The sequence below is a fragment of the Thunnus albacares genome, chromosome 11 (assembly GCF_914725855.1).
Source record: "Thunnus albacares chromosome 11, fThuAlb1.1, whole genome shotgun sequence".
Taxonomy (NCBI): domain Eukaryota; kingdom Metazoa; phylum Chordata; class Actinopteri; order Scombriformes; family Scombridae; genus Thunnus; species Thunnus albacares.
The window spans coordinates 12,731,161-12,754,067 of NC_058116.1; the positions used below are offsets into that span (position 1 = coordinate 12,731,161).

The 22,907-nt window shown below is 41.0% G+C and overlaps 1 protein-coding gene across 1 annotated transcript in view; it reads left to right on the forward strand.

The window, feature by feature from the left end:
• Positions 1–307: 307 nt before the first annotated feature.
• The window catches only part of LOC122992225 (transmembrane protein FAM155A), a 94,393-nt gene continuing 71,793 nt past the window's right edge, over positions 308–22,907 (forward strand). Inside the window, exon 1 of the mRNA XM_044365948.1 lies at positions 308–1,727. Coding sequence (XP_044221883.1) covers positions 996–1,727 — 732 coding nt within the window. The 5' untranslated portion in view covers positions 308–995. The remainder of the gene's footprint in view (positions 1,728–22,907) is intronic.

Below are 22,907 nucleotides of genomic sequence, written 5' to 3' on the forward strand. Positions count from 1 at the left end.
TATCAGAATGTATGAAATTGACCCAATCAGTGAATCTTAATGACTATATGGAAACAGTGAGTGTGATGTCTTAACTGCATTGTTGTGCTTGTGAATGGACTCCCGTCTATCCTGCACCAAAAGCAAGGTGTCGCCAAAAGTGTGTGTTTGCCAAGACAATATTTGGGCACTATTACTCATGAACAGCAGAGTGGAAAGCCAAAACACCCTTAACCACCTTTATGTGTGCCTGTGCTCTCCCCCCCCCCCCTCCCTCTCTCTCTCTCTCTCTCCTTCTCTCTCTCTGCCTCCCTGTGTATGGGTGTGTGTTTGTGTTTGTGTGTGTGTGTGTGTGTGTGTGTGTGAGTGTGTGTGTGTGTGTGTGTGCATATAGCTAGGTAATAAGCTGCTCCACCACTGCGCAACGATGGAGCTATCGCAACGATGGAGATGACGCAAACAGACCCAGCTCTCCGAAAAAGTGTTTCAAGACGAACATGGCGGCAACTTAACCGAGGTCCAAGATGACAATGGCCAACGGGAGAAAGGATTCTAGGCTTTCCGCCCAGGTACGGGACAGAGAAACCAGCCAGCGTGCATCGAAAGGGCTCGTTGCTTTCCTTTAAGTGAATCTGCAAACCGAACGGCGGCAGACGCGCAGCATCAGTATCGAGAGGCTCGCAACAGCTGGTCTCCCTGCGCCCCTGACGAAAGAACAAACCCGGGAGGGACGGGAGAGGGGGGCATGCGGTCAAAGAGGACGCCGTTTCCCCCCGGTGAGCCATGGAGAACCGGGATGCGGCAGCGCAAAGCTTAATCTGTGCGGGCGGGCTAATTGGATCGGAATAGCACCGATTGCTGCGGGCGCGATAGAGGAGCGCCCTGGACCGGCGGAGGCACGGCACCCCACCGTTACAGAAGAGAACCAACCGGAGCCCATCTCCCCCTAAGTCAATGAGTATTGTGGCAGAGCAGTCCCCGCGGTGGAGTCGGCCAGGGCAGCACTTTCCTAAAATATGACCAGGGGTGCTTGGATGCGTCGGCAGCATGATGAAGGCTTAAAATACTGGTTTGCACCCCGAGAGAACGAGAAGCCATTTACCGAGTCGGAGCGGGCCCAGAGATGGCGACTGTCGCTGGCCTCTCTGTTGTTCATCACCGTCCTGCTCTCTGATCACTTGTGGTTCTGCGCCGAGGCGAAACTGACGCGAACCCGAGACAAGCGATCGGACGAGGGGCTTGCAATTACAGACATGGGCGAGCACCAAAACTCCCTCCACCGACACCATATCCCAACATCACCTGACCCCTACCGTCTCGCCAGAGAGCAAGATGTTATTTTTATAGGGAATTCTACCAAACCTCTGTGGCGAATGGACACCTGTCACCCCGACAGTCTGTTCAAAGACTGCTTTACTTTCACGGACGCGGAGACCGTGTGCCTGGGCCTCTCCGATGGAGGGGAAAAGGGGACACAGTTGGCGTACGTGAATTTGAGCGATTTGTACCTTTCTTTTTGTAATTCCTACTCACTTTTGGATTTGTTTAACGGGTTTACGAGTCCAGACGATTTGAATTGCACCCTGGATATGGACATGGGAGTGGATCTGCTGGGATGCAGCAAGTGCGTCCGGGCTTACCAGCTTCTTGACCAGGAGGCGGAGATGAACTACCGGGAGTTTGAGCTGCTGGTTCAGAAATACGAGACGGATGCATACTCGGTTAGGACGTGCATGGAGGAATGCAAGGTAGGACTAGGGGGCCGAGTGCGCGCGCGCACACACACACACAAAAGTGCATTTAAGGGGATGGGTTCACAGTCGTCATGGCAACCGTTGGGCATATCTGTCCGTATATTAGTATTTATTTATTTTTTTAGAGTTAAGGCTACCAACTGCATCATTTGGCCTGTCAAGGTTTTCACAAACATACACATGAAAATGGTTCGAGGGGACCAGGCGACAAGTCAACAGGGACTCTTGCAGTCCTTCATCCTTCTTTGTCTCTCTTTTTTTCCTGTTTTTCTTTGTGTGGCTCTCCAAGTCTAATCTTTTTAATATGGACTACTCTGTGAACTGTGACTGTGGAGCTGACGTTTGACATTTGGACTAAGGGCCAGGCTTGTACCACAGCTCTGTGAGATGAGGGGAGAGAGGGCTGTTGAGTGGTGCTCATTTCAATATCGTTAATAGCATGCAAGTGACCTAATCCAGGCTTTGCAATGTCCCCAATTTGGTGGTTCCAATAACATGGCAGCATCAGAGCATATATCTCAGGGTCTGGAGTACATGTTGTGCATGTCAACAGCATACAACTCCAGCAGACGAAGGTCTACTTCATTCAACACTTAGTCTTGTTTTACCTTGGAATCAAGGCCCACTCAGCTGTGTTAAACAATGAAAACTTACCTGTAAACAACAACACGGTGGAGACACATTGATTGAATCACACACATTGAATTGAATTCATTTGATGTGCACTGGACTGTTGCAGAAGGCCTGTCTCCCCCTCAGCTGTGCATCCTCCTGTGCTCGCTGTCCATGGTGCTGAAAGAAGGCTCCACGAAAGGCTTGTTTATTTAGCTGTGTAATTATTAAGTTATAGTCACTGTGTTCATTAGAATGGCAGGGAAGCATGGTTGTTTAGTTGACTTTATTTGCACACAGACCATGGCCAACTTCATGTCTTGGTTTATGCATAGGTGTGGAGAAACTGATTTGTCAAATCAGGTGGGTTCATTAGCTCTTGTTTGTCTGACACACATGAGAGATGGAAAATGTATAATACAGTGGTCATCCAAGAATGAGTGAGAATCACCGAAAGTATGGTTAGAGCTTCTCAGGAATGTGAATACATGGCCTGAAAAGGACAGTAGTGATTTATGATGTTAGTCTGGCTTTTACTCTATCTGGTATGCATTATTATGCTGCACAAACTTACCTGTAGCTGTACTTGTGCTCGATGGATAAACTTTTCACTTGTGTTGTAACATGTTGATGTGTTTGATGCACTGTAGCTTGATCAATTGTCTCATTTTGAACATGAAAGTTTTTGAGGAATTGTTATGACTGTTGTTATTCAATGTGTCCAAAGCTGAGGGAGCTGCATCATCACCACAACAGTACCATAACATGGGTCAGGGAATCCATCATAATGATCAAACAACCCAAACTCTTTTCTATAAAATGGATGTTGTCCATCAATCCATGTGTTTGTGAGGAAGGATATCAATGGAAGGATATACTAAGGATAAACATTCACAATGGGATCACATGCTTTTTTTATGTTTGTTTATTGAGAGTCAGACCTTATTGTTATGCTTGTTTGTCAGAGAGTGAATATATTTCTTATACCATCTTATAGCTGTTTCCTCCTTAAGCCATCTAATCAGTAGTGTACATTTGCACTCCTACCCTTCGCTAATGTAATAAGACTCAGGCAGTGCTACAGCAGCCTTTTAGCCCCTTTAGCCCAATCTGAATTGCTAATCTGCTTCAGTGTTCAAGTGACCTTTGTGAAAGCACAGCACCCCAGGCCTGCATCACAAACTATTGCTCCTTGAGGAACCACTCTGCTGGACAATAAATACATTAGACAGCTTGAAACAATCATTATTGCTACTCACTCTTATTTTGCTTATTCCTCTCATCTCAGACCCCTCTCTTCTAACTACCACTCAAGGCTTATTTTCAAGCAGTTTACCTGAATAGGACCTGAATTACCTAAATAGGAGTAGCATCATATGGTGTTCCTGTGTGCTGCAGATGTGTGTTGTCAGTGTGTATAAGTTTAGGGGACAGGAGAACACATAAGGAATTAGATGAGAAGAAAGGAGAAGGACTAATGGAAAAGCTTATGTTTAAATAAGAGGTGCATTTAAATGTAACAGAAAAATACAATAGGCAGTACACACACAAACAGTGCACATGTGAAAAGACATAACTCGTCTACTAATCTTCATGGGCATTCATTTTTAATGATAATGCCTACAAGGTGATGATAAAGTCAGTTTTGTTAGTAGAGTTTGCCAGTTAGTTAAGCTAGAAAATCATTTAAATTCATTACAAAACAAATAAATCACACTTATATTTTTGGATATGTGTTTGGTGTAAGTGACGTATATACTGCAGACAATAAAACAAACATTTTGTGAAGTTAACATAAAAATACATGTATGACCAAACCAAACTTCACTAAACAACTGGAGCTCGCTATAAGTTAGCTAAGGGATGGGTTTTCAATAAGGAGGGCTGACAAAATATCTTTCAACGCTAAAATGGTGTCTGTATCCTGGGAGATACAGGCCCTGATGTTAGGTAAATTGTTACATACAGTATAGATTATTTGAAGTAGTTAGGTTACACTTGCTAAGCTGTATGCACAGCACTCGTATACAATTCAGAGAAGGTATGGGCAGGATCTGCTTCAATGAACAGATCCTCATCATGTGAGATATAAATGCAGCATCAGATCCTGCATTTTCACTGGACAAAATGCTCAGAAGTGCGTTCCCTACCTTCTACTGTCAATAAGATGTTAGGCTAAGTTCGAGTTTTTTGCAGTGGCCATATGAACTATTTATTTATAAAGTTCATAATACTGTTCTACTTTGATCCTTCTGACATGTTTTGGACCTCCATTTTTACCCAAAAACTATTAAAACACATTAATGAGCCATTATGTAGACATGCACATTGTCATGTTATTTTTAGTTAGTCCACTTACAGTACACTGTCCTGCTACAATAAATACTCACTAGTGCTGCAAATGTGTATTAATCCGCAGCTGAAAATAGCCTCCAACAAATACCCTGGTTACTCCTGTTAGATCAAAGTTTTTGATAAAAACTGAATGCCCAGTTCTTTTAGGACATTACTATACATTAGTGAGACATTTTTTAAAGATTTACGAGACGTTCAGAAGGAATGAGGGCTTTGGGCTGCGAGCCACAGACAGGCTTGGAAAGTTTAAGTATCAGATGCTGCCTTTGACTGACTGAATTCCATTTCTGCTTCAATTTCAGGGTTTTGGTATTGTTCATGCTGGCTCGCTGTCACACTGTCATGGCTTACTGGGACTTGAAAGGAGTCATTGTTAATGTTGAAAAAGGGCCTAATGATGCAAATTGTTGGGGGCCGTACCTAGCCTGGTGGTACTTGGAGCTCCCTGACAAAAACCCATTTTTGGTGGACTTAGTGGACTTGTTACATGTAATTTGTTTAGATGGTAGAATGAAAACACGATTAATTGTACACATGTGCATGCAGGCATGTAGCATTAACGGAAGTTCACATTATTGTGAACAGTCGTTGGCTGCACTGACAAAGATCGAAACAACTTGGGTTAAAAGTTCAATAGTTTTAAAATTTCGGTGCAGTGCTGTGCAGTACACCACTTCCATCAGCACATAATCACCAGGAGAAGAAGAAAACACATAATCACATAATCACATAAGGATGATTGTTTTATGTGTGCTTGGCAAAAATGAATTGATGATTGCTACACTGTATCCCTCCTCCTCCTGTTCGTCTCTTTCTGTATCCTTTCCCTGATCTTTACACCTTTTGATCTCTGTTTGTATCTGTCTATTTCACACACACACACACACACACACACACACACACACACACACACACACACACACACATTCACCCACACACACACCCACACACACACACACACACGCTCACACACAAAGAGCCCCATGTGCAGTGTTTCCTGCAGGTCCAGACCTGACTGTCCCTTCCGGTGTAATTTAATTTGCACTCCCATAATTCTCTGCTTCTCTGGTGGCTGTGTCTCCAGGGCTCCGTCTCAACATGTTGATCTTCTTTCTCCCTCTATCTGTCACTGTCTCTTGCTTACTTTCACATCCTCTCCCTCTTTGTCTTTCTCCCATCTGTGTCAGAGCTCTGAGGAACCAGCATCACATGGACACATGTCCAGTATCTCTCTCCACATCACCTCCATCCCTCTCTCCCTCCTCCTTATAGACTTACTTCCCATCAGGGGCCTTGGCTCGGCTCTCCCTCTCCCTCTCTGGAAAAATGTGGGTGTTGAGCTCTCTTTTCCTGCTGGAGTGATAGATACTGATCTAGGTTAAGGTCCTTTCCTTCTCTTCAATTACAGGCCTGTCCACACAGATCCCTCTGTGAGCTCCTTCACCCAGCCTCTCCGGTCCTCTGCTCATTCAATCACCTTCTCCCCCCCCTCACTCTCTATTTCTACTATTCAGTTAAGTCCACATTTAATTTAGCTGTTTGGGTTCATGTGTTAACCTCACAATGACGATTGGATGAGTTGTACTTTTTCATTAAATAAAGCAGGATTACAAGAAGTCCCCTCATGAGTCTTACTGTATGTCAAAGCAAAATTAAACAAGATAAAATAAGCTAAAACTTTATTGGTCTCTAGGAAATCATTTTTTAATTACATCAGCACAAGAAACAGCCAGAGATGTAGGGAGAAACAGGATAGACATACAGGAAGTAGAAACAAGAGTCTACAGCTCTGTGCTTTGAGCTAAATGCTAAAATCAGCATGCTAACATGTTCACAATGATCATATTAGCATACTGATGGGTAGGTTGTTTACCATGTTCACTGTCTTAGCGTGTTAGCATGCTAACATTTGCTAATTAGCATGAAACACAAAGTACAGCTGTGGCTAATGAAAATGTCAAAAACCAAAGTATTGGGCAAATTTAAATTGACCTGATGATAGCACTGCATGAAAAGTCAGAGGCACACCAAAGTTATTAAAATTCATCCCTAAGGGGACATGACTGTTAGCACCAAATTTAATAGCAATGCATCAAATAATTGAGATTGAAAGTTTATTCTTTACCTTGCAAACAGCAGTTGACAAAGCGGGGAAAAAAACACCATGCAGCTCAATAGTAGCTCTTCTGGAGCTTTCGATTGTATTATGATCTTCCTCAGCAGATGGAGTTTGCCCAGTTTTCATGGAGCTGTAGAAGTTCAAATTTCTATTTTCTGAGCACTTGAAGGACTGCTCATCCACATTGGCTTAAAAGTTGAGATTGAAAATTCATTTATGATCATTTGAGGAACATTGTGTGACAAAAGCTCCAGAACAGCTAATAATCAACCTTGTGGTGACATTGTTTTTGTCAATCTATCCAACAGTGGTGAGGTATTCCACTCTGAACCGGAAGTGTCAACCTGCTGGTGGCTCTATAGACACAAAGTGAGGGGATCATCACAATCATTAGGATACATCATCTGGGGACCATAAATGTCTGTACAAAATTTCATAGCAATCTTCCCAATATTAGTTGAGATAATCAACCAGTCAAACGACTAACACTTCAAATACATACACATAACAAATAAATCAAAATCAAAGCTATATGTGGTACATTACCTGCACTGGTGTGCATAAATGTAATGCCTATGTCCTGATATTTCACATCAAAGTGACATAGAACAGATATAATATACAGTATTTATGTCCGTATTATACACTAAGTTTGGGACAGCTAGACATGTAAAACATGTTACACTATATTTGTTAAGGGTGACAGCTTTTTATATAAATTAAGTGACAGAAGGGTTTGACACAGCACATAATGCGCAGATTGTTCTGCTATCTGCATAGACAGCATGGCTCCCTGCAAGTCCTGCACTTTTCTCTTTTAGTCAAATTCAATTAGGGCTCTGTTGCTTCTCTACCCAGCTCAAATAGATCCAGGGAAACTCCCCTTCATATGAGCTGCCAGTGTTTGTTTCTCCCCAGGCAGGAGATAAGGGAATGTGTCTGTTCGAGGAGAACACAGCAGTACTCCCATGGAGACAACTCCTTGTTGTCCTCTATTCCCCGTCTATGCAGCACAATGAGACCATACAGCTCCCTCCTTCGCTGCCTTCATCCTCAGCTCCAATCAACACATCCGCACCCATTTCCTTCTCTCCATATTTTTCTTCCTCCATCTCTCCTGCAGGCCACTGCTCTGAAAAAGTCATTTTCCTCACCCAGTTAATACATGGAGGAGTATGGTCCTGTTTGCCTCGTGCGTGGGTACCATTTACTGTAGGTCTGCTGAAAAAGTAAAGACAACGGTCCGTGCTTGTCCGTGCATGTATGTGTGTTTTGTGCCTGTGTGCAAGAACAAGCTGCATGCACCAGGCACATTCACTGTAGGCCGTAGCCCTGCTCCACTTGAGATACAAGTTCACCCAGTTCAGACAGATCTATGACAAACAAATGATGACTTTTTCAAATGCACACTTCCTATCTGTCTCTCCTCTCTCTTTCTCACTGGTATGCTTAGTTGAATGATTTGATGAGTGGGTGATGTGTTGTTTGATTTTCTGTAACAAAGTGAAGAGAAAGAAGGGGCTAGAGGGAGTGGAAATGGCTGCTACTGATAACCGACTCCATACAAAAAGCATTTATTCGTACAAACTAATGATAATTTGAGGTGTTTAACAGCGGTCTCTATCTATATAATAACATCAGCATCTTCATGGCTTAATAACAATAATCAGTATGCTTGTGTGCAACAGATTTTGCACTTGTTTCGAGGATTTAGCTGATACAGTATCTGGCACTTCAATTTCATGCAGTGTTATTTGACGGTGAACAAAAGGACAATGACTTTAGATTAGACAGTTTCACGTTTCGGGTTTGAAGTTCTCCTTTTGTGCTGAGATGCGCATGTTAATTCAGCTCTTGTGTGTAAGCATGACATTGATCTGTAGACTTCAATTATTTGAAGGCAAGAGAAATTTCTTTTGAGTGGAATGAGTCATTGATGAAAATGGAATCCATTTAATCAGGACTTCATTGAAGCAGCTCTGTGGAAGTCATTTGACGCAGAGAGTGAAGTATGTGCTATTTAGTTACTATTTTTGGAGTAACGTCAGTAAGATGTTAATTGGTGTTGTACACATCGGACAAGAAATGGAATGGAACGGCACAAAACATTTCAGTTATGATCACTCCTACAAGTAAAGGCATTTGAATAATGAATGAATTTGAGCCGAACAGGGTGTTTTATGTGAAATTTATCTTAAATAATTTAATGAATGTGCGTTAAAGAATAAACACTGTCATGGTTACCACAATACTTAATATAGCCCATAACATGAATTATTGGTGGCTGTGCAAAAGTTGGATAGATTAGGCTGAAAAACAACATTTGATGCTGCAGAATCCATCTTAAACAAGTTTATAGTGTCATAGTACACCACATGTTGAAAAAGGTATAACGAGTCTCTCCAAGACACATAGGCTATTTCATCTTTTGTCCTCACAAGTGTCAGTAAGCACTCTGGAAATAGCTACTTATAGAGCCTGTCCCCTGCGATAATGACAGGTGAAGTGAAATTAACCTGCGTTCTTCCAGTCACAAAAGCAACAGGAAGAAAGCAGAACATAAGGTCATACAGACGACATGACATGTTGCAATAGCATTCATCTGATCCCTGATTGGTGCAACCGCTGAATGATCTGTGTGGATGAGAGAGCATTGATCTGATATTGGTGAGGGAGCAGTTTGAGTGAGAGCCTGTAATGACATGTAAAGCTTTGGTCTTACTAGTTTATTCGTGTGAATCATGCATGGATGGATAGTTAGCTACCTAGGTAAGCTGCTAATGCTACAGTTATTTTTCGGATGTTTTTTAGCTTTACCAAACAACTTCAAGTGCATTACGACCCCATTTGTATTGGAGGGCTGAACCTGATTTGTATGTAGCTCAGGAGAACCAAAACAGATTGTGATCAGACGTGTGATCTGGCTAATGCAGATGCATATACTTTATGTGGTTAAGTCATCACATTTGGATTTCATCCGGATCGAATTGAAATTACCCGTTAGAAGAGGAGAACAAAAAGAAACTGACAGAGGTGATAGTTAAGTGTGCTGAGATAGCCACAGTCTGAGCATCACTGGAAGAGAGACAGAAACCAGTCAGAGTTCCCAGGCTCTGGTGACATTCTCACATTACTGAGTCATCATCATCATCTTCACGTGCTTGCAACATGTAATGATTCAGAGAGAGCAGATCACAACTCTGAGAGAAGAATAGTACACGTACATGCAGACACATGTCTGTAAACTCAGACATACTGTACATAGACAACATGAGCAGACACATACTGTGTACCAGTGTCACAGGCTTGTAATGACGGGCCATAACTGTCACATGACATAGACACTAGACATTGGACAGCAGTATTTCCCAGCAATCACTATCATGATTAAGTAATCAAAGAAATAAAACGTTGGGTTACTTAATGTAATCCCTGGTTTTTTGATAACAGAATGAGGTGTTTCACTATGGGGAATCGCTTCTGATGTGACCACTACGGAAGATCCAGTAACACCACGTCTGTCTATGACAGACAAGTCGACCCGTGGGGAGGCACCTCCCACCCTTTATTTTATGGTATTTTCTGTTATTTATATTTATATTTGCTGTTATGATATCTATGATAAACATAGTCAAAGTTCCAAATCCTGAAGTTACCATTGGTAGGTACCATTGTTGAATTGAAGCAAGGTCACTACAAATGCTATGTGTGTCATAGCAGTGTCTTTCTTTAATCACAGAGGGGAGAGACCTGCACTACCTGTGTTGTGGCAGCACGGGTATGGGCCCATTTACAGACTGCACTACCTATATTTATGCCAACACCACCACACACATGAGCCTGATAACAATGAGACGCTAGCAGCAAATAGAGGAGGGGATGGAGAGCGAGAGAGAATGACAAAAGAATGGTTAGATTATGGGAATACCCAGTGATGTGTGCAGCATGATGGGCTTGTGTCAGATCCCCTGACATACTGTATTTTCTCTAGGTTTTTATACAAACAATTCATTTGAGCACCTGGTCCTACTTAATCCTTTCCATTTTAATCAGGCTAGTGTTTCTGTCAATGGATGAGTGTGTGTGTGTGTCTGTCTGCTGAGTGAAAGCACATGTGTGCATTTATGAGTGCATGGCATGTTGTAATCGTTTCAATTGTTATTTGTCATAAACTTAGTATGAAGAGTGATAGGAGCTTTAAAGGAACAGTTAGACATTCTGGGAAATACTCTTATGGACTTTCTTGCTGAGAGCTGAGAAACTCAATACCACTCTCACATCTGTACGTTAAGTGTGAAGCTAAGCTAAGAGTGTCAGTTTAGCTGCATTGTTGGTCAAGTTACTTGAAAAAAAATCTTATCAGTTACACACAAGTAATTTTGTTAAATTACTAATTTGTTAAAATACTAATACTTTTATTCTATTAATACACTAATCTATTATACACTTCTATTAAGCTGCAGAATATTTTCTCGATTAATCTATTACTTATTTTGTCTATACAATGTCATAAAATTGTGAAAAATGTCTTGTTTTATCCAACCATCTGTCCAAAACTAAAAGATATTAAATTTACTATCATAAACCACAAAGAAATGCATCAAATCCTCCCATTTGAGAGGGTGGAACCAGTGACTGTTGGACATTTTTACTTAAAGAATGACTGGAATGATAGAATGACCACCTAAATAGTTGTTGATTAACTTTCTGTTGATTGACTTATTGATTGATCAATCAATTATTTCAGCTGTGGCTGCAGTGCCTTGAGATGCAGTCGACCAGTGGTGATAGTCAGACATAAAAGCATAGGAAGGTTGTTTATAGTTGTATAACAAGAGTATAACAAGTGTGAAAAAACATATTATGCTTTAATCTAATTGTTTTCAGTCATAATTGATGTATTTTTAAAAACATATTTTACAGGCCTATTGCTTTTTCAAAAAAAACAATCACAATGACAAACAGCATATAACCAAAAAATGACAGTACAAAGTCGACAAGACAGCAAGCAATAAACAAATCAAAATTAAAATCAAACAGACATCGTCCACAATGACAACAAAGTAACATTTAGAGGCGCAGGGCAACATCTCGCCTCAAGGATCACGCGGTCAAGCACATCCTCAATAAAGGAAGACTATACAGAGGCACAGTCAATGTGGTGTGATGGGAGGTTTCCATGTTGTAAAATGTTTTACTCTCATTCTCTCATTCTCCTCAAATAGTAAGTTATTTTCTCTTGGGCTGTACAGCTATTAATTTCAGAGAGCCACATTACAGTTGGGAGGCGGGCATCTGATTTCCATTTTAAAGCAATACATTTTTTAGTAATTGCCAGAAAAATTCTGTGAGCCTTGTAGCGTAGCATTTTTAAGGTTGAAGTTAGTAAAGTTACACAATAAACCAATCTCCAGATCCAATGGAAAGACAACACCATGAATACTGGATAGGGTGTCACATACCCCCTGCCAAAACCCCTGAAATTTAGGGCACTGCCAAGTGGAACGTAGGAGTGTTCCATCATCTAAGCCACATTTAAAACAAAAGGGCCATATATTGGAGTTGTATTTGTGCAGTTTATATGGGGTGATATAGAGCTGATGCAAGAAGCTAAATTGTATCAATCTATATCTAGAGTTTAAAGTTGAGGTGACACCATCTCTGCACAAGTCATCCCGTAATTCCACATCCAGATTTATTCCCAAGTCCTTCTCCCATCTAAGTCTGGATCTATCAAGATCAGGTACTAAAACTCGACATAAGAGCTTTATACACTCTAGAGATAGTTTTAAATAATGGTTGGTCAGCATGACACAATTGTTCCACAGATGTCATGGTAGGTAAATTCCACCAGCTTTTGTGGTTGACTCTGATAAAGTTGCAAAGTTGCAGATAGCTGAAGAAGACTTTATTCGTCAAGCAACTTAAACTGTTCAAAGGACATAAAGATTTCTTCCTCATAGCAGTGCTCTACATGACTAATGCCCCTCTCAGACCATAATCTGAAGATACTGTTCTGAAAGATCATTGGTAGCAGTCTATTTCTCCATGAAGGGGTTTTAGGTGAAAGGAATCCCTCTTATTTGAACAGTTCATGCAATTTGTACCAAATTTGAACTTGACTGGATGATTAAAGGAGTATCTGTTACAGTTTTAATTGACTTTTTATCCCATTCATATAGCAAATCTGTTGATGTCTCCTCATTCATCTCTATCTTTTCAATGTTGAGCCATTATCAAACATCTGTGCCAAAAATCTGGATTGGACGGCATAGTAATGCATTTGAAAGTTAGGGAGTTTCAGCCCTCCTTCGTCATAATTCAATTTGTCCATGCTGACTCTTGGAGTCTTACCATGCCAAATAAACTGTCTGATCAATTTGTTGAGAGAGGGAAAAAATGCTGTTGGGCATAGATCGGAAGTGACTGAAACATTTATTGGAATCTAGGCAGGGTATTCATTTTGATTCTGCCCAGGAAGGTGAGTGGCAAATCTATCCATTTTCTCAGATCCTCCCCCAGCTTCTGCAACAAGCTGGCTAGATTGAGTTTGTAAAGATTTTTAAGATTGCTATCCACAAAAATAATAATAATAAATATTTTAAATCCATAGGTGACCACTTAAAAGGGAACTTATGTTTGACACTGTTATAATCAAATACAGACAGTGGCAGAATTTCACTTTTGTCAAGGTTGACCTTGTATCAAGTAGATTCTGTAGATGGGAAAGGGAGTTTTCAGGATTAGTTAGAAATAGGATAATGTCATCAGTGAAAAGTGATATCTTGTGCATATCGGGGCCAACCTAAAAGCCACCAATATTAGAGTAGCCTTTAATGGCCTCAGCCAATGGTTCGATGGTGAGCATGAAAAGGGTGGGGCTAGCTGGGAATCCCTGTCTGTTGCCCCTATAAAAATGGCAAGGATTAGAGGTAATCCCATCAGTAATAATCCTAGTTTTGGGAGATTTATTAAGTGATTTTTATCAAATCAATAAACACAGCACCAAAACCAAATTTATCCTAAACACAAAATAGATATGGCATTGAGCAACACTGCCAGACTTGGTATTTTATTTATATTAGTAAAATGGATTATGTGAAACAATTGCCCTAAGTTATTGGAGGACAATCCATTAATTATAAAGCTCATTTGATCGAGATTGACCAGCAGGGGGAGATATGTCTCTAACCTCTTAGATATCATTTTAGTAATGATATCTAATAATTTAGTAATGATGCTTGGCTAATAAAAAACAAAGGCCCAGCTGAAGCCCAGACTGTAGCTAACGTTAGCCAAACCACCGTCCGTGAGTCCGTCAGCATAAGGATGAATGTAAAGCCATCCCTGCTACCAGTCACATTCAACCCGCTGATGTCGTCACAGATGTAAGAATCGAGGGATCAGGTGTAGAGCCTCCTACTAAGAAGAGAAAATCAGGGGCAAGGCCATACAAAGACTATTTTTTGAAATATGGTTTTGTTAATTGTTCCAATCCAAACCAGGAAGACCCGTGTGTGTTATATGCAGCGAAAAACTTCCAAATGAGAGTTTGAAGCCAACCAAATTAAAAAGACATTTGGAAACACTTCAGTGCGGATGGAAAATAATCCATTGGATTTCTTTCAAAGGAAAGCATAGGTTCGGCTGAGGTTCTTTGTAGAAATGTGACATTGAACGACAAGGCCCAGCTAGCCTTCTATATGGCTTCTTACTGTGTAGTCTCGGAAAAACTGCCCCACACTATTACAGAAAAATTAATCCTGCCTGCCGCAATAGATAGATTTAGCACAGTTATTGGCGAAAAGTCAGCGGAAAAATTAAAATGTATTCCTCTGAGTAACAACACTGTTTCCTGAAGAATTAATGACACTTCAGACAACCTTGAGGAGCAGCTTATTTCAAGACTAGAAGCAGCAGGGGATTTCTCAATCCAGCTTGATGAGAGCACAGATGTCTCAGATTGTGCATCTTTGTTGGTTTACGTAAGGTACGTGTGGGAAAATGAATTTGTGGAGGACTTGTTACTGGAACAACAGGTGAACAAATATTTGATGTATTTAATAACTACATGATTACAAAGTGTGGGCTGGACTGGGGCAATTATAAAGTCATAACAAGTGACAGGACTGCGAATATGACGGGCAGAAACAGCAGGATTGTGAAAAGAATCATTGTTTCATTCATTGACAGGTGATCAATGAATGATCTTGACAAAGCACTCCAGCCCTAAAGTATGTGAGAAGTTATCCATGTTGTGAACTTTATTAAAGGCAGCACTCTCAACTATCAGCTTTTTGATCAGCGGGGGGCGGAACACACACACTTACTGTTTCATACAGAAGTGCACCGGCTCTCCAAATGCAGAGTTCTTACCAGAGTTTATGAACTGAGAAATGAAATTCATGCTTTTCTCCATGAGAAGAAGTCCCCCCCTTTCTGATTTGTTCACTGATGATTGGCATCTCACATTGTTGTATTAGGCAGATCTTTTAACGAACTGAATTTGAAATTGCAAGGACAGCACAACGATGTTTTCTGAAATTGGAAATACGTTCTTGCTTTCCAAAAGTCCCTGAAGCTGTGGCTTGCATGAATCAGACTGCCAAGACCAAGCTGCTACATCTTTCCCACTGTTTTACAGCGCATAGATGAAAATGGTGTCACTAACTCAGATGTGAAACATCTGACTGGACTTATTCAGACACACATAGTTGCACTCTGTGGTCACTATTTTCCAACAGAGAGATATGACATTTTGAGTGACAAACAGAAGATTCAAAATCCCTTTAAATTTGAAAGCCCAGAATCATTGCTGGAGCTGGGACTAACTCCTGCTGAAGAAACAGCTGTTACAGCTGAGCAGCGATCGCACGCTGAAAAAGAAGACATGAATGCATGGCATTATCTTCGTACTGGATAAACATCTCATCTGAATATCCTGTCTTAAGTAAGGCAAGCATTTTGCTACTCATCCCTTTCACAACCACATACAAGTGCAAAGTGGGATTTTCTATTTTCACAAAAATAAAAACAAAACACAGAAATCGACTGAACGCTGCATCCGATATGCTTGTTGCGCTCTCCTCTTGTACACTGGACTGGAATGCAATACTAAAAAGCAAACAGGCCCACCTATCACATTAGCAAGGTAAACAGCACATGATGGACCTAATAAAATTTGACGTGGAATAGACCTGATGTGGTTAATCAATTGATTGTTGACTGTTTGGATCAATTATTTTATAACAATAGCTGCACTTAACACAAGCCTACTTGTTCTGATAGTAGGTATGAGCATTTCAAAAAACTTTCAACAAGAAGCATGTTTTTTATAGTACTGAATATGAGTATTATTCTGATAATTGTACTTATAACATTGAATCTAATATGAAAGGCTAGCGTATGTTCTGTTTGTTTTGCTGAAGAGAGGAAAAAAACGAGAGCCTATTAACTCTGCCTAAATGCACTTATTTTGTCTCATTTATAAAGTATTTAACATGTGTATATGTTTTCAATAACACATGCATAAAACAAAGTCATGATTTATCATTTATCAATCTTAGAAATGGCAGTAAAAATGGTCAAGATAGTTCATTTATGCACAAATTCGCTAACTGATATTTTATTGTTGTCTGGTAAATATGGAAATCAAGATTGCATTGTTTCATGGCTGTTTCCAGGGTAGCATGATGAAAGGCTACACTCGTGTGATGCAGACTTTTTCAGTCTTTGTTTTTTAGTAATTTCCAGTAGAGGTTTGTACATGATTTCCTCTATTTCTCCTAAAAAGCATTTTCCTGGTGGGGTGGAGAGACCTCTAAAATAGCATTTAGGCCTTATTACACTAAACACTTCCATTCAAGCTGATGTAAATTGTGTTGTCCTCCTCACAGCCCCCATTATGAAGCAAAGAGGCTGATTATTCACATCATTACTCCAGTGGCACCTAGCAACCACCTTACCACTGAGGAGCCCTTTCTGGTGTGTGATCCAGCCCTAAAGTATGTGAGACCTTCATTTGGTGGTCTGATTGAGGATTTTGTGAGTGGGTTGAAGCTAAGCGAGCAGTATCCTCACCCCTACCCCTCCTCCAGTCTGACGAAGTAATTTGATTGTGGACAGAGCCGGGAGGGGCAAAGAAAGAAAGGTTATTGATGGGTACAGCTAGAACACGGGAAAGGAACAAAGCAAGACAGAAGAGGAATGAAGGAGAGCTTGACCTGATGATGAGGGTCTTATCAGCACCTTTTTGTACTGCTTTTTCACCTAACGTGTGTATATGTGTGTGTGAAGTGGATGGATGGTGGCGGGGTTAGTGGGGTTTTTCACCTGCTCAAGTTTCCCTCTTTGTCTAAAACCCATTTGTCCTCTGTTGCGTCTGCCATTTGTCAACTGCAGCTGTGTCACTCTTTCTTCACCCTTTTACTCCACCTTTCCCACTTTTATGCTTTATTCTTCTTTTTATTCTTAACATATTTTCCCCACTTGGAAATTACCCGTAGAACATGGGTGCTGCTTTAGTCCTGTCCAGCTTTGTCTCTTTTGTTGCAGTTTTGCTTTACAGTGGCACTGACAGACCCTGACTGACTCTCTGTAAATTATTCATCTGTCATTGACTTTTCAAAAGCATTGAGGAGGAACTGGAACACTCCTCTCCCTAGCTCCCACACCCTTGTGACACTTTGCTGTACCTCACTTTTTTTTAAGCACACACACACACACACACACACAAACGAAAGCACGTGCATGCCCACGCATCCACTCATGTAAAGCGTGTGAGCACATCCAAATATACACACAAACAGAAGTAGGAGGTATCATGTTTGTTGGTCTTCTTTTGACCCTTTTTGACCACAGGAACTTTTCCAGGAACCCTTCAGGCAATCAAGAACAGCAGGAACCTAGTACAGGTTTTCATTTCTGCCCAGCAAAAAATCCAAAGGCAACACCATCTGATAATCATAACTCTTCAGATTAATTCTGCAGCAGTGAATGTTACTGACACAAAAAGTACTGCTATATGTATACATCCTTCATTCAGATTGTAAACAAGCACTGGGTTTATGTGGGAGCAATATTGAAATTCAGTAAACATTTATGACTTCTTGAGTAGTCCAAAAAAGAACATAGATAAAGGCAAAGAGCTAGTGAGCACGAGAAATATAGATTTGTTTATACAAATTCAGCAAAAGCACCAGAAAACACACTCATCGCTACTTTGGAGACAACCGTCTTTACCTTTAGGGTATTTTAATCTCACCTCTGCACATTGTCAAACATCATAGGCACACAACAGCAAATAAAAAGGTATTAGTAACCCATGTCCCATTGAATGAAAATACCTTCAGCAAGGTTGGTGCTTTTTACTCTGTCTAATCTTTGTGGATCTGGAAATGTCATGAAAACCGAAACTCTAAGGTGCTAAAATATCATTTTAGTACCCGATTTTGTTCCTGGGTTTTTTCCTAGGACTTCCAGGAACGATTTGATCAAAAAGGCCCATTTATGGGTGCATGATGTGTCAAAGTTAATGCTCTATGCACCACAATCTGTCTCTCATCTGCGTGTACCCATGTGTCCACAATCCAAAAGAGCACAGCTGACACAGCAGTTGTTGAGTACCTAGACAGTAGGGATGAGCTTAGCATAAAATTAATGTGCTTATGGTGTCCAGACATCCATGGACAAAAACCAGGTCCAGGTGTGTGTTTGCTTTGCTCTAACCTGGAGGGCATGCATGTTCCCTCCGAGTTAGAGCAAAGTAGGGGACACGATATGTGTAGATATTGTCTCTTCACTGTAATCCTACAGTTTGACCTCCGTAATGACACTTTCTCCGCACTGCTCTTGCTGTTTCCCCTCTACCCATTTTCTTTTTGCAACCTTTCCATTCCTCTTCTTTTCATTTTGTCATGGTGGTTACTCGTCACACAATCGCTGCCCCCGTTTGTCATCTCCTCCTCCTCTCCCTATCTTGCTCCCTGTAGCCCTAATCCTCCTGTGCAGGCTCTTAGCTGGATAAAGCTGTCTCCCATCCTTTCTCTTTATGGCAGGATTTACAGCAGTACCTCTTCATATCCCCCTTTTAGCACTCTTACTGTAGCTTCCACTGTTACAAGGCCGTGCTCTTTGGAGAGCATAAAATTCAGTTGCGCAATGGAAGGAAATCCCTGATGGTCTCTAAAAAAGCCCAACTGACCATTACTTGAAAGGGTTAAAAAAAAAGTGAACTATTTTATCATATAATGTTATGAAAATCTCACTGATTTCAACAGAAATTGGAAATAGAGAGGTTAGGGAAGGATATTTTGAAAATTGAGACATTTTGATTCTGGTGACACACATTTATGTTTCCACCAGCTGTCTAGTGAACACCAGCCTATGACAGAATATAACAGCATATAGAGCTGTTTGTTTGTAGCAAATTATTTTCACAATGAGTCTTTGGGCTTCCTATTTATTCTTATCGACCACCTTGTGTTCACTTTCAGTTGGACAGTAAATGTCTGGGCTCCTCATTTTTCCTCGGTGTCCCTTCGTCCTTGGTGTCAGTTAATTGTGGTGTGCACTGCAGCACCTGAGCAAAATGTACCATTATTCCTACTGTATAATCCAGTGTATGAGTTTTTAATTAGAAAAAAAAACTAGATGTGAATTCCTTAGAGAATTCCTAAATTTCTTACATTTAAGACTGAATGATGTGTTTTTTTGTTAGTAGGTGGTGGGTGACTTTCACAAACAGATTTATTGATTTCCCCTCTGAAAGTAGGGGTTAGGTTTTGGATGGGAGAGAGTGGGAGGTGGAGATGTCAAGAAAAAGGAAGACATGAGGCAGGAAGAAAAGACAAAAAGGGGGGTGAGGTCCAAAATTGACAACAGAATAATACAGATGATGCTTGGAAATGGAGACACATGAAGAAGGAGGATGGGCAAACAGAGGGAGGGCTGGTGGGGGCTTGACCTTACCCCCCCACACACCCTCCCAATCTGAGATTAATGCATTCAGTGAAGGCACACAGATGCTGGTCGCACAACTGTGGCATAGGAAATGATGGTGATTGATTGGTAGGGGAAAATGAGGGTCATATCCTGTACAGAGGACAGCAGGACTGTTCTCTTTCATCACTATACCTCCAACTCCATCAATCCTCCAATCATCACCCCCCACCCACCTATTATCCCCTCCTTCCTTGCATGTTTTATCAGCTCAGCCTTGATATCTCTGGTTCTTACTTCTAGAAATGCACCAAACCGACCTTAAATACCCTAATGCTGATTTGCCAAATCAGGGTATTTGCTGATTCGTGCTTTTTCTCTCAAAACATCTGTAAATGTCTCTGTTTTGAACTGATTAACATATGAGTAAGCAATTACAGATCACTTCTTACTGAAGTGATGTCCATACAACAACATGCTCTTTAGGCTTGTGAAAATTTGATTTATATTGTTTGCATAGGATGATTATGAAATTGTGTCATTACATTGCATCGACATAAGGACAACAGAAACAACTGTGTTCTTGTCTAACACACAAAATACGTACAGTAGTATAACAGCTGTTGTGAACAGATACAGACCTGACAAACAGTGCTGAGCGGCTGTGAGCGGTGGAGATCAGGAAAAGGCTTCCCCCAGCGTATTACATGCTTCTATATCTCTTCACCAAACCACTTCAATTGTGCGTGGCTCCGTCTTTTTGCTGATGCTGCTCCTACAATGGTACTTTTCAAACTCATGTTGCTAACAAGCACTGCAAAGTTCTTGCAAACTGACTGTGAAAGGATAAATAAATCCTACACTTGTCTTGTACTTACTCTATTAACAAGATTTCTGTCCTCAGACGTCCTTTTGCTAAAAGTTCATCGTTAATAAGATGTAACATCAGCCCTCGTTTTCTGAGCTGTTCTCTTTTATCAAGCTTTGTTAAAAATCTAATAAAATGTCTTCCATCCATGCATCTGTACAAAAAGTGCTGAAAATGTCTAAGGGCATTTTCAGACCTGTGCTTTTGAATTGGACTCTGGTTCGTTTTCTCTTGGTGCGATTTGTTCAGGCAGGTCAACACACAGCAAAAAAACAGTAATCGGGTGCAGACCAAAACAGTCGTACGGAGAACATTTGAGGAAGAGGTCTCATTCAAGTCCCAAACGAACTCGGGATCAGTGTGTTTGTGGTGGGAAAATGATCCAACCCAACTAATAGGCGTATTTCTGTGAATTGAACAGTTGCTAGCAACTAGCCAGAGAATCAATTGAGGTCAGACATGGACTAGCACAACTAAGAACTTTGTATTTGGCCACAAGACCTCCTCCAGGACTTTCTTCCTGTGTTTACATTCTTGCTTCCGCCCCAGACAATACCTATGAGCCATGTGAACATTCTCATGTGGCTCGTGATGCTGCATTTTGGTTCGCTTGGATTTCTCTCAGGGTGAAAAGAATCAAACCAAGGGGAAAATACACCAAGTTTACCAACTCATCTCCTGATTCGGACCAGCAAACAAACTATAGGTTTGAAAATGGCATAAATCTACTGTTAGAAAAACTATAAGGAGTAAATCTTTGGTAGCTGTCAAGACTTCAGTAAAGCTTTCGCATAAAAATGCATTTATTTTAAGCACATGCAGGAAGTGGCAAATTTTCAGTGGTTTCTTTATGAATATTAGCTTACTGCTGCAAATGAACGGTGTAGAACATAAAACTGATTTAAAGTAGATCACAACATCTGGCTGATATTGATGCTGAAAACCAATCCAACAGTTCACATCAGTACATCCCTACCTTCTCCCCCTGCCTGTCTGGATCTCTCTGTTGCAATTTTTTTTCTCTCTCTCTCTTTCTTTGTGTGTGTCTCTCGCTCTTGAAGCTGCATGAACACTAGCACGCTGCCACAATAGAATAAAGAGAAAATCGCAGGTGGAGCACATGATACTTTTACTTGTGAAACTTCAGCCCCATTTATGTTTGTTTGTCGACATGTGTGAGTGTGTGTGTGCATCATTGTGTTCCTGTGTGTTCTTGGGGCTCAGTGTAATCACAGCTCTAATCTGTCTGCTAGAAGTCTGTGTGTGGGTGACATTAAAGTTCTCATTAGCACTGTAACTCAGCACCAATGTCACTGTGAAGACACCAACGCCACATCCACTGCAGCAAAATCTACCCACCATGTCTGCATGTGCATGGGTATGTGTGTGTGTGTGAGAGAGATTAAAAGCTTCTTATGTTAACAGTTCGAATGATTTCTTGCACCCATTCCCCTCATTTTCTTCTGTTAGTCGTTGTTAATGTGCTGTCGATTTCATTACTCATGCAGGCAAATTTAGATAAAACAGTACCCGAGTGCTTCGTTTAATAGCATGCACTATTAAAAAGTTGGGGAATAATAAGTAACGTTGCTTGATTTACCGGATGAGATGAATCATGTCTTGCTGCACCAGATTTTCATTAAATAACTCAACAGTTCTCTTTAAAGACACACTATTTGATGTAGCTTATGCTGAAGTAAGGCAGGATGAATGAGAAAGAAGATGTGGAAAGAAGGAATAGTTGGGAAAAAGGAGAAGGAGATAGGTTGCTATGGTAACAGGAAACGGGCTGGAATGGAGTGAAATATGTGTAGTCCATTTTGTGGAAACCACAATAAATGAGTTACTATACAACACAAGGTCTACCACTGCTATCGTACACAGGAATGCGGGCTATGCTTCTGTATACATCTCTTTCTTCTCATCTCCCATCTTTTGTCTATTTCTATAACCATCCTTTGACCCATCTCTCAGTGCTGCTCGAATAAGCATGGCTATGAGCGCTCTGCACCAAGTTAATCTGAGTTGTTTGCAGCATATTAAGTAAAAGAACCAGAGCGAGTAAGAGAAGTGGGTCAGGGGAGGATATGGGAGTCTGCACTCAGGCCGGTTCTGTCTGATTTCACACATCCCAGCTAATCAGCCTTTAACATCCTCGCTTGCTCCAGCATGCTAATGCACAAGCAAGCTGCTATTTGTACTGGGTGTAGAGTATAATGCTAACGTGCTAACAGTCAGCAAACTAGCCTTGCCTTGGTCTTACCACTGTGTTGTAGCACTG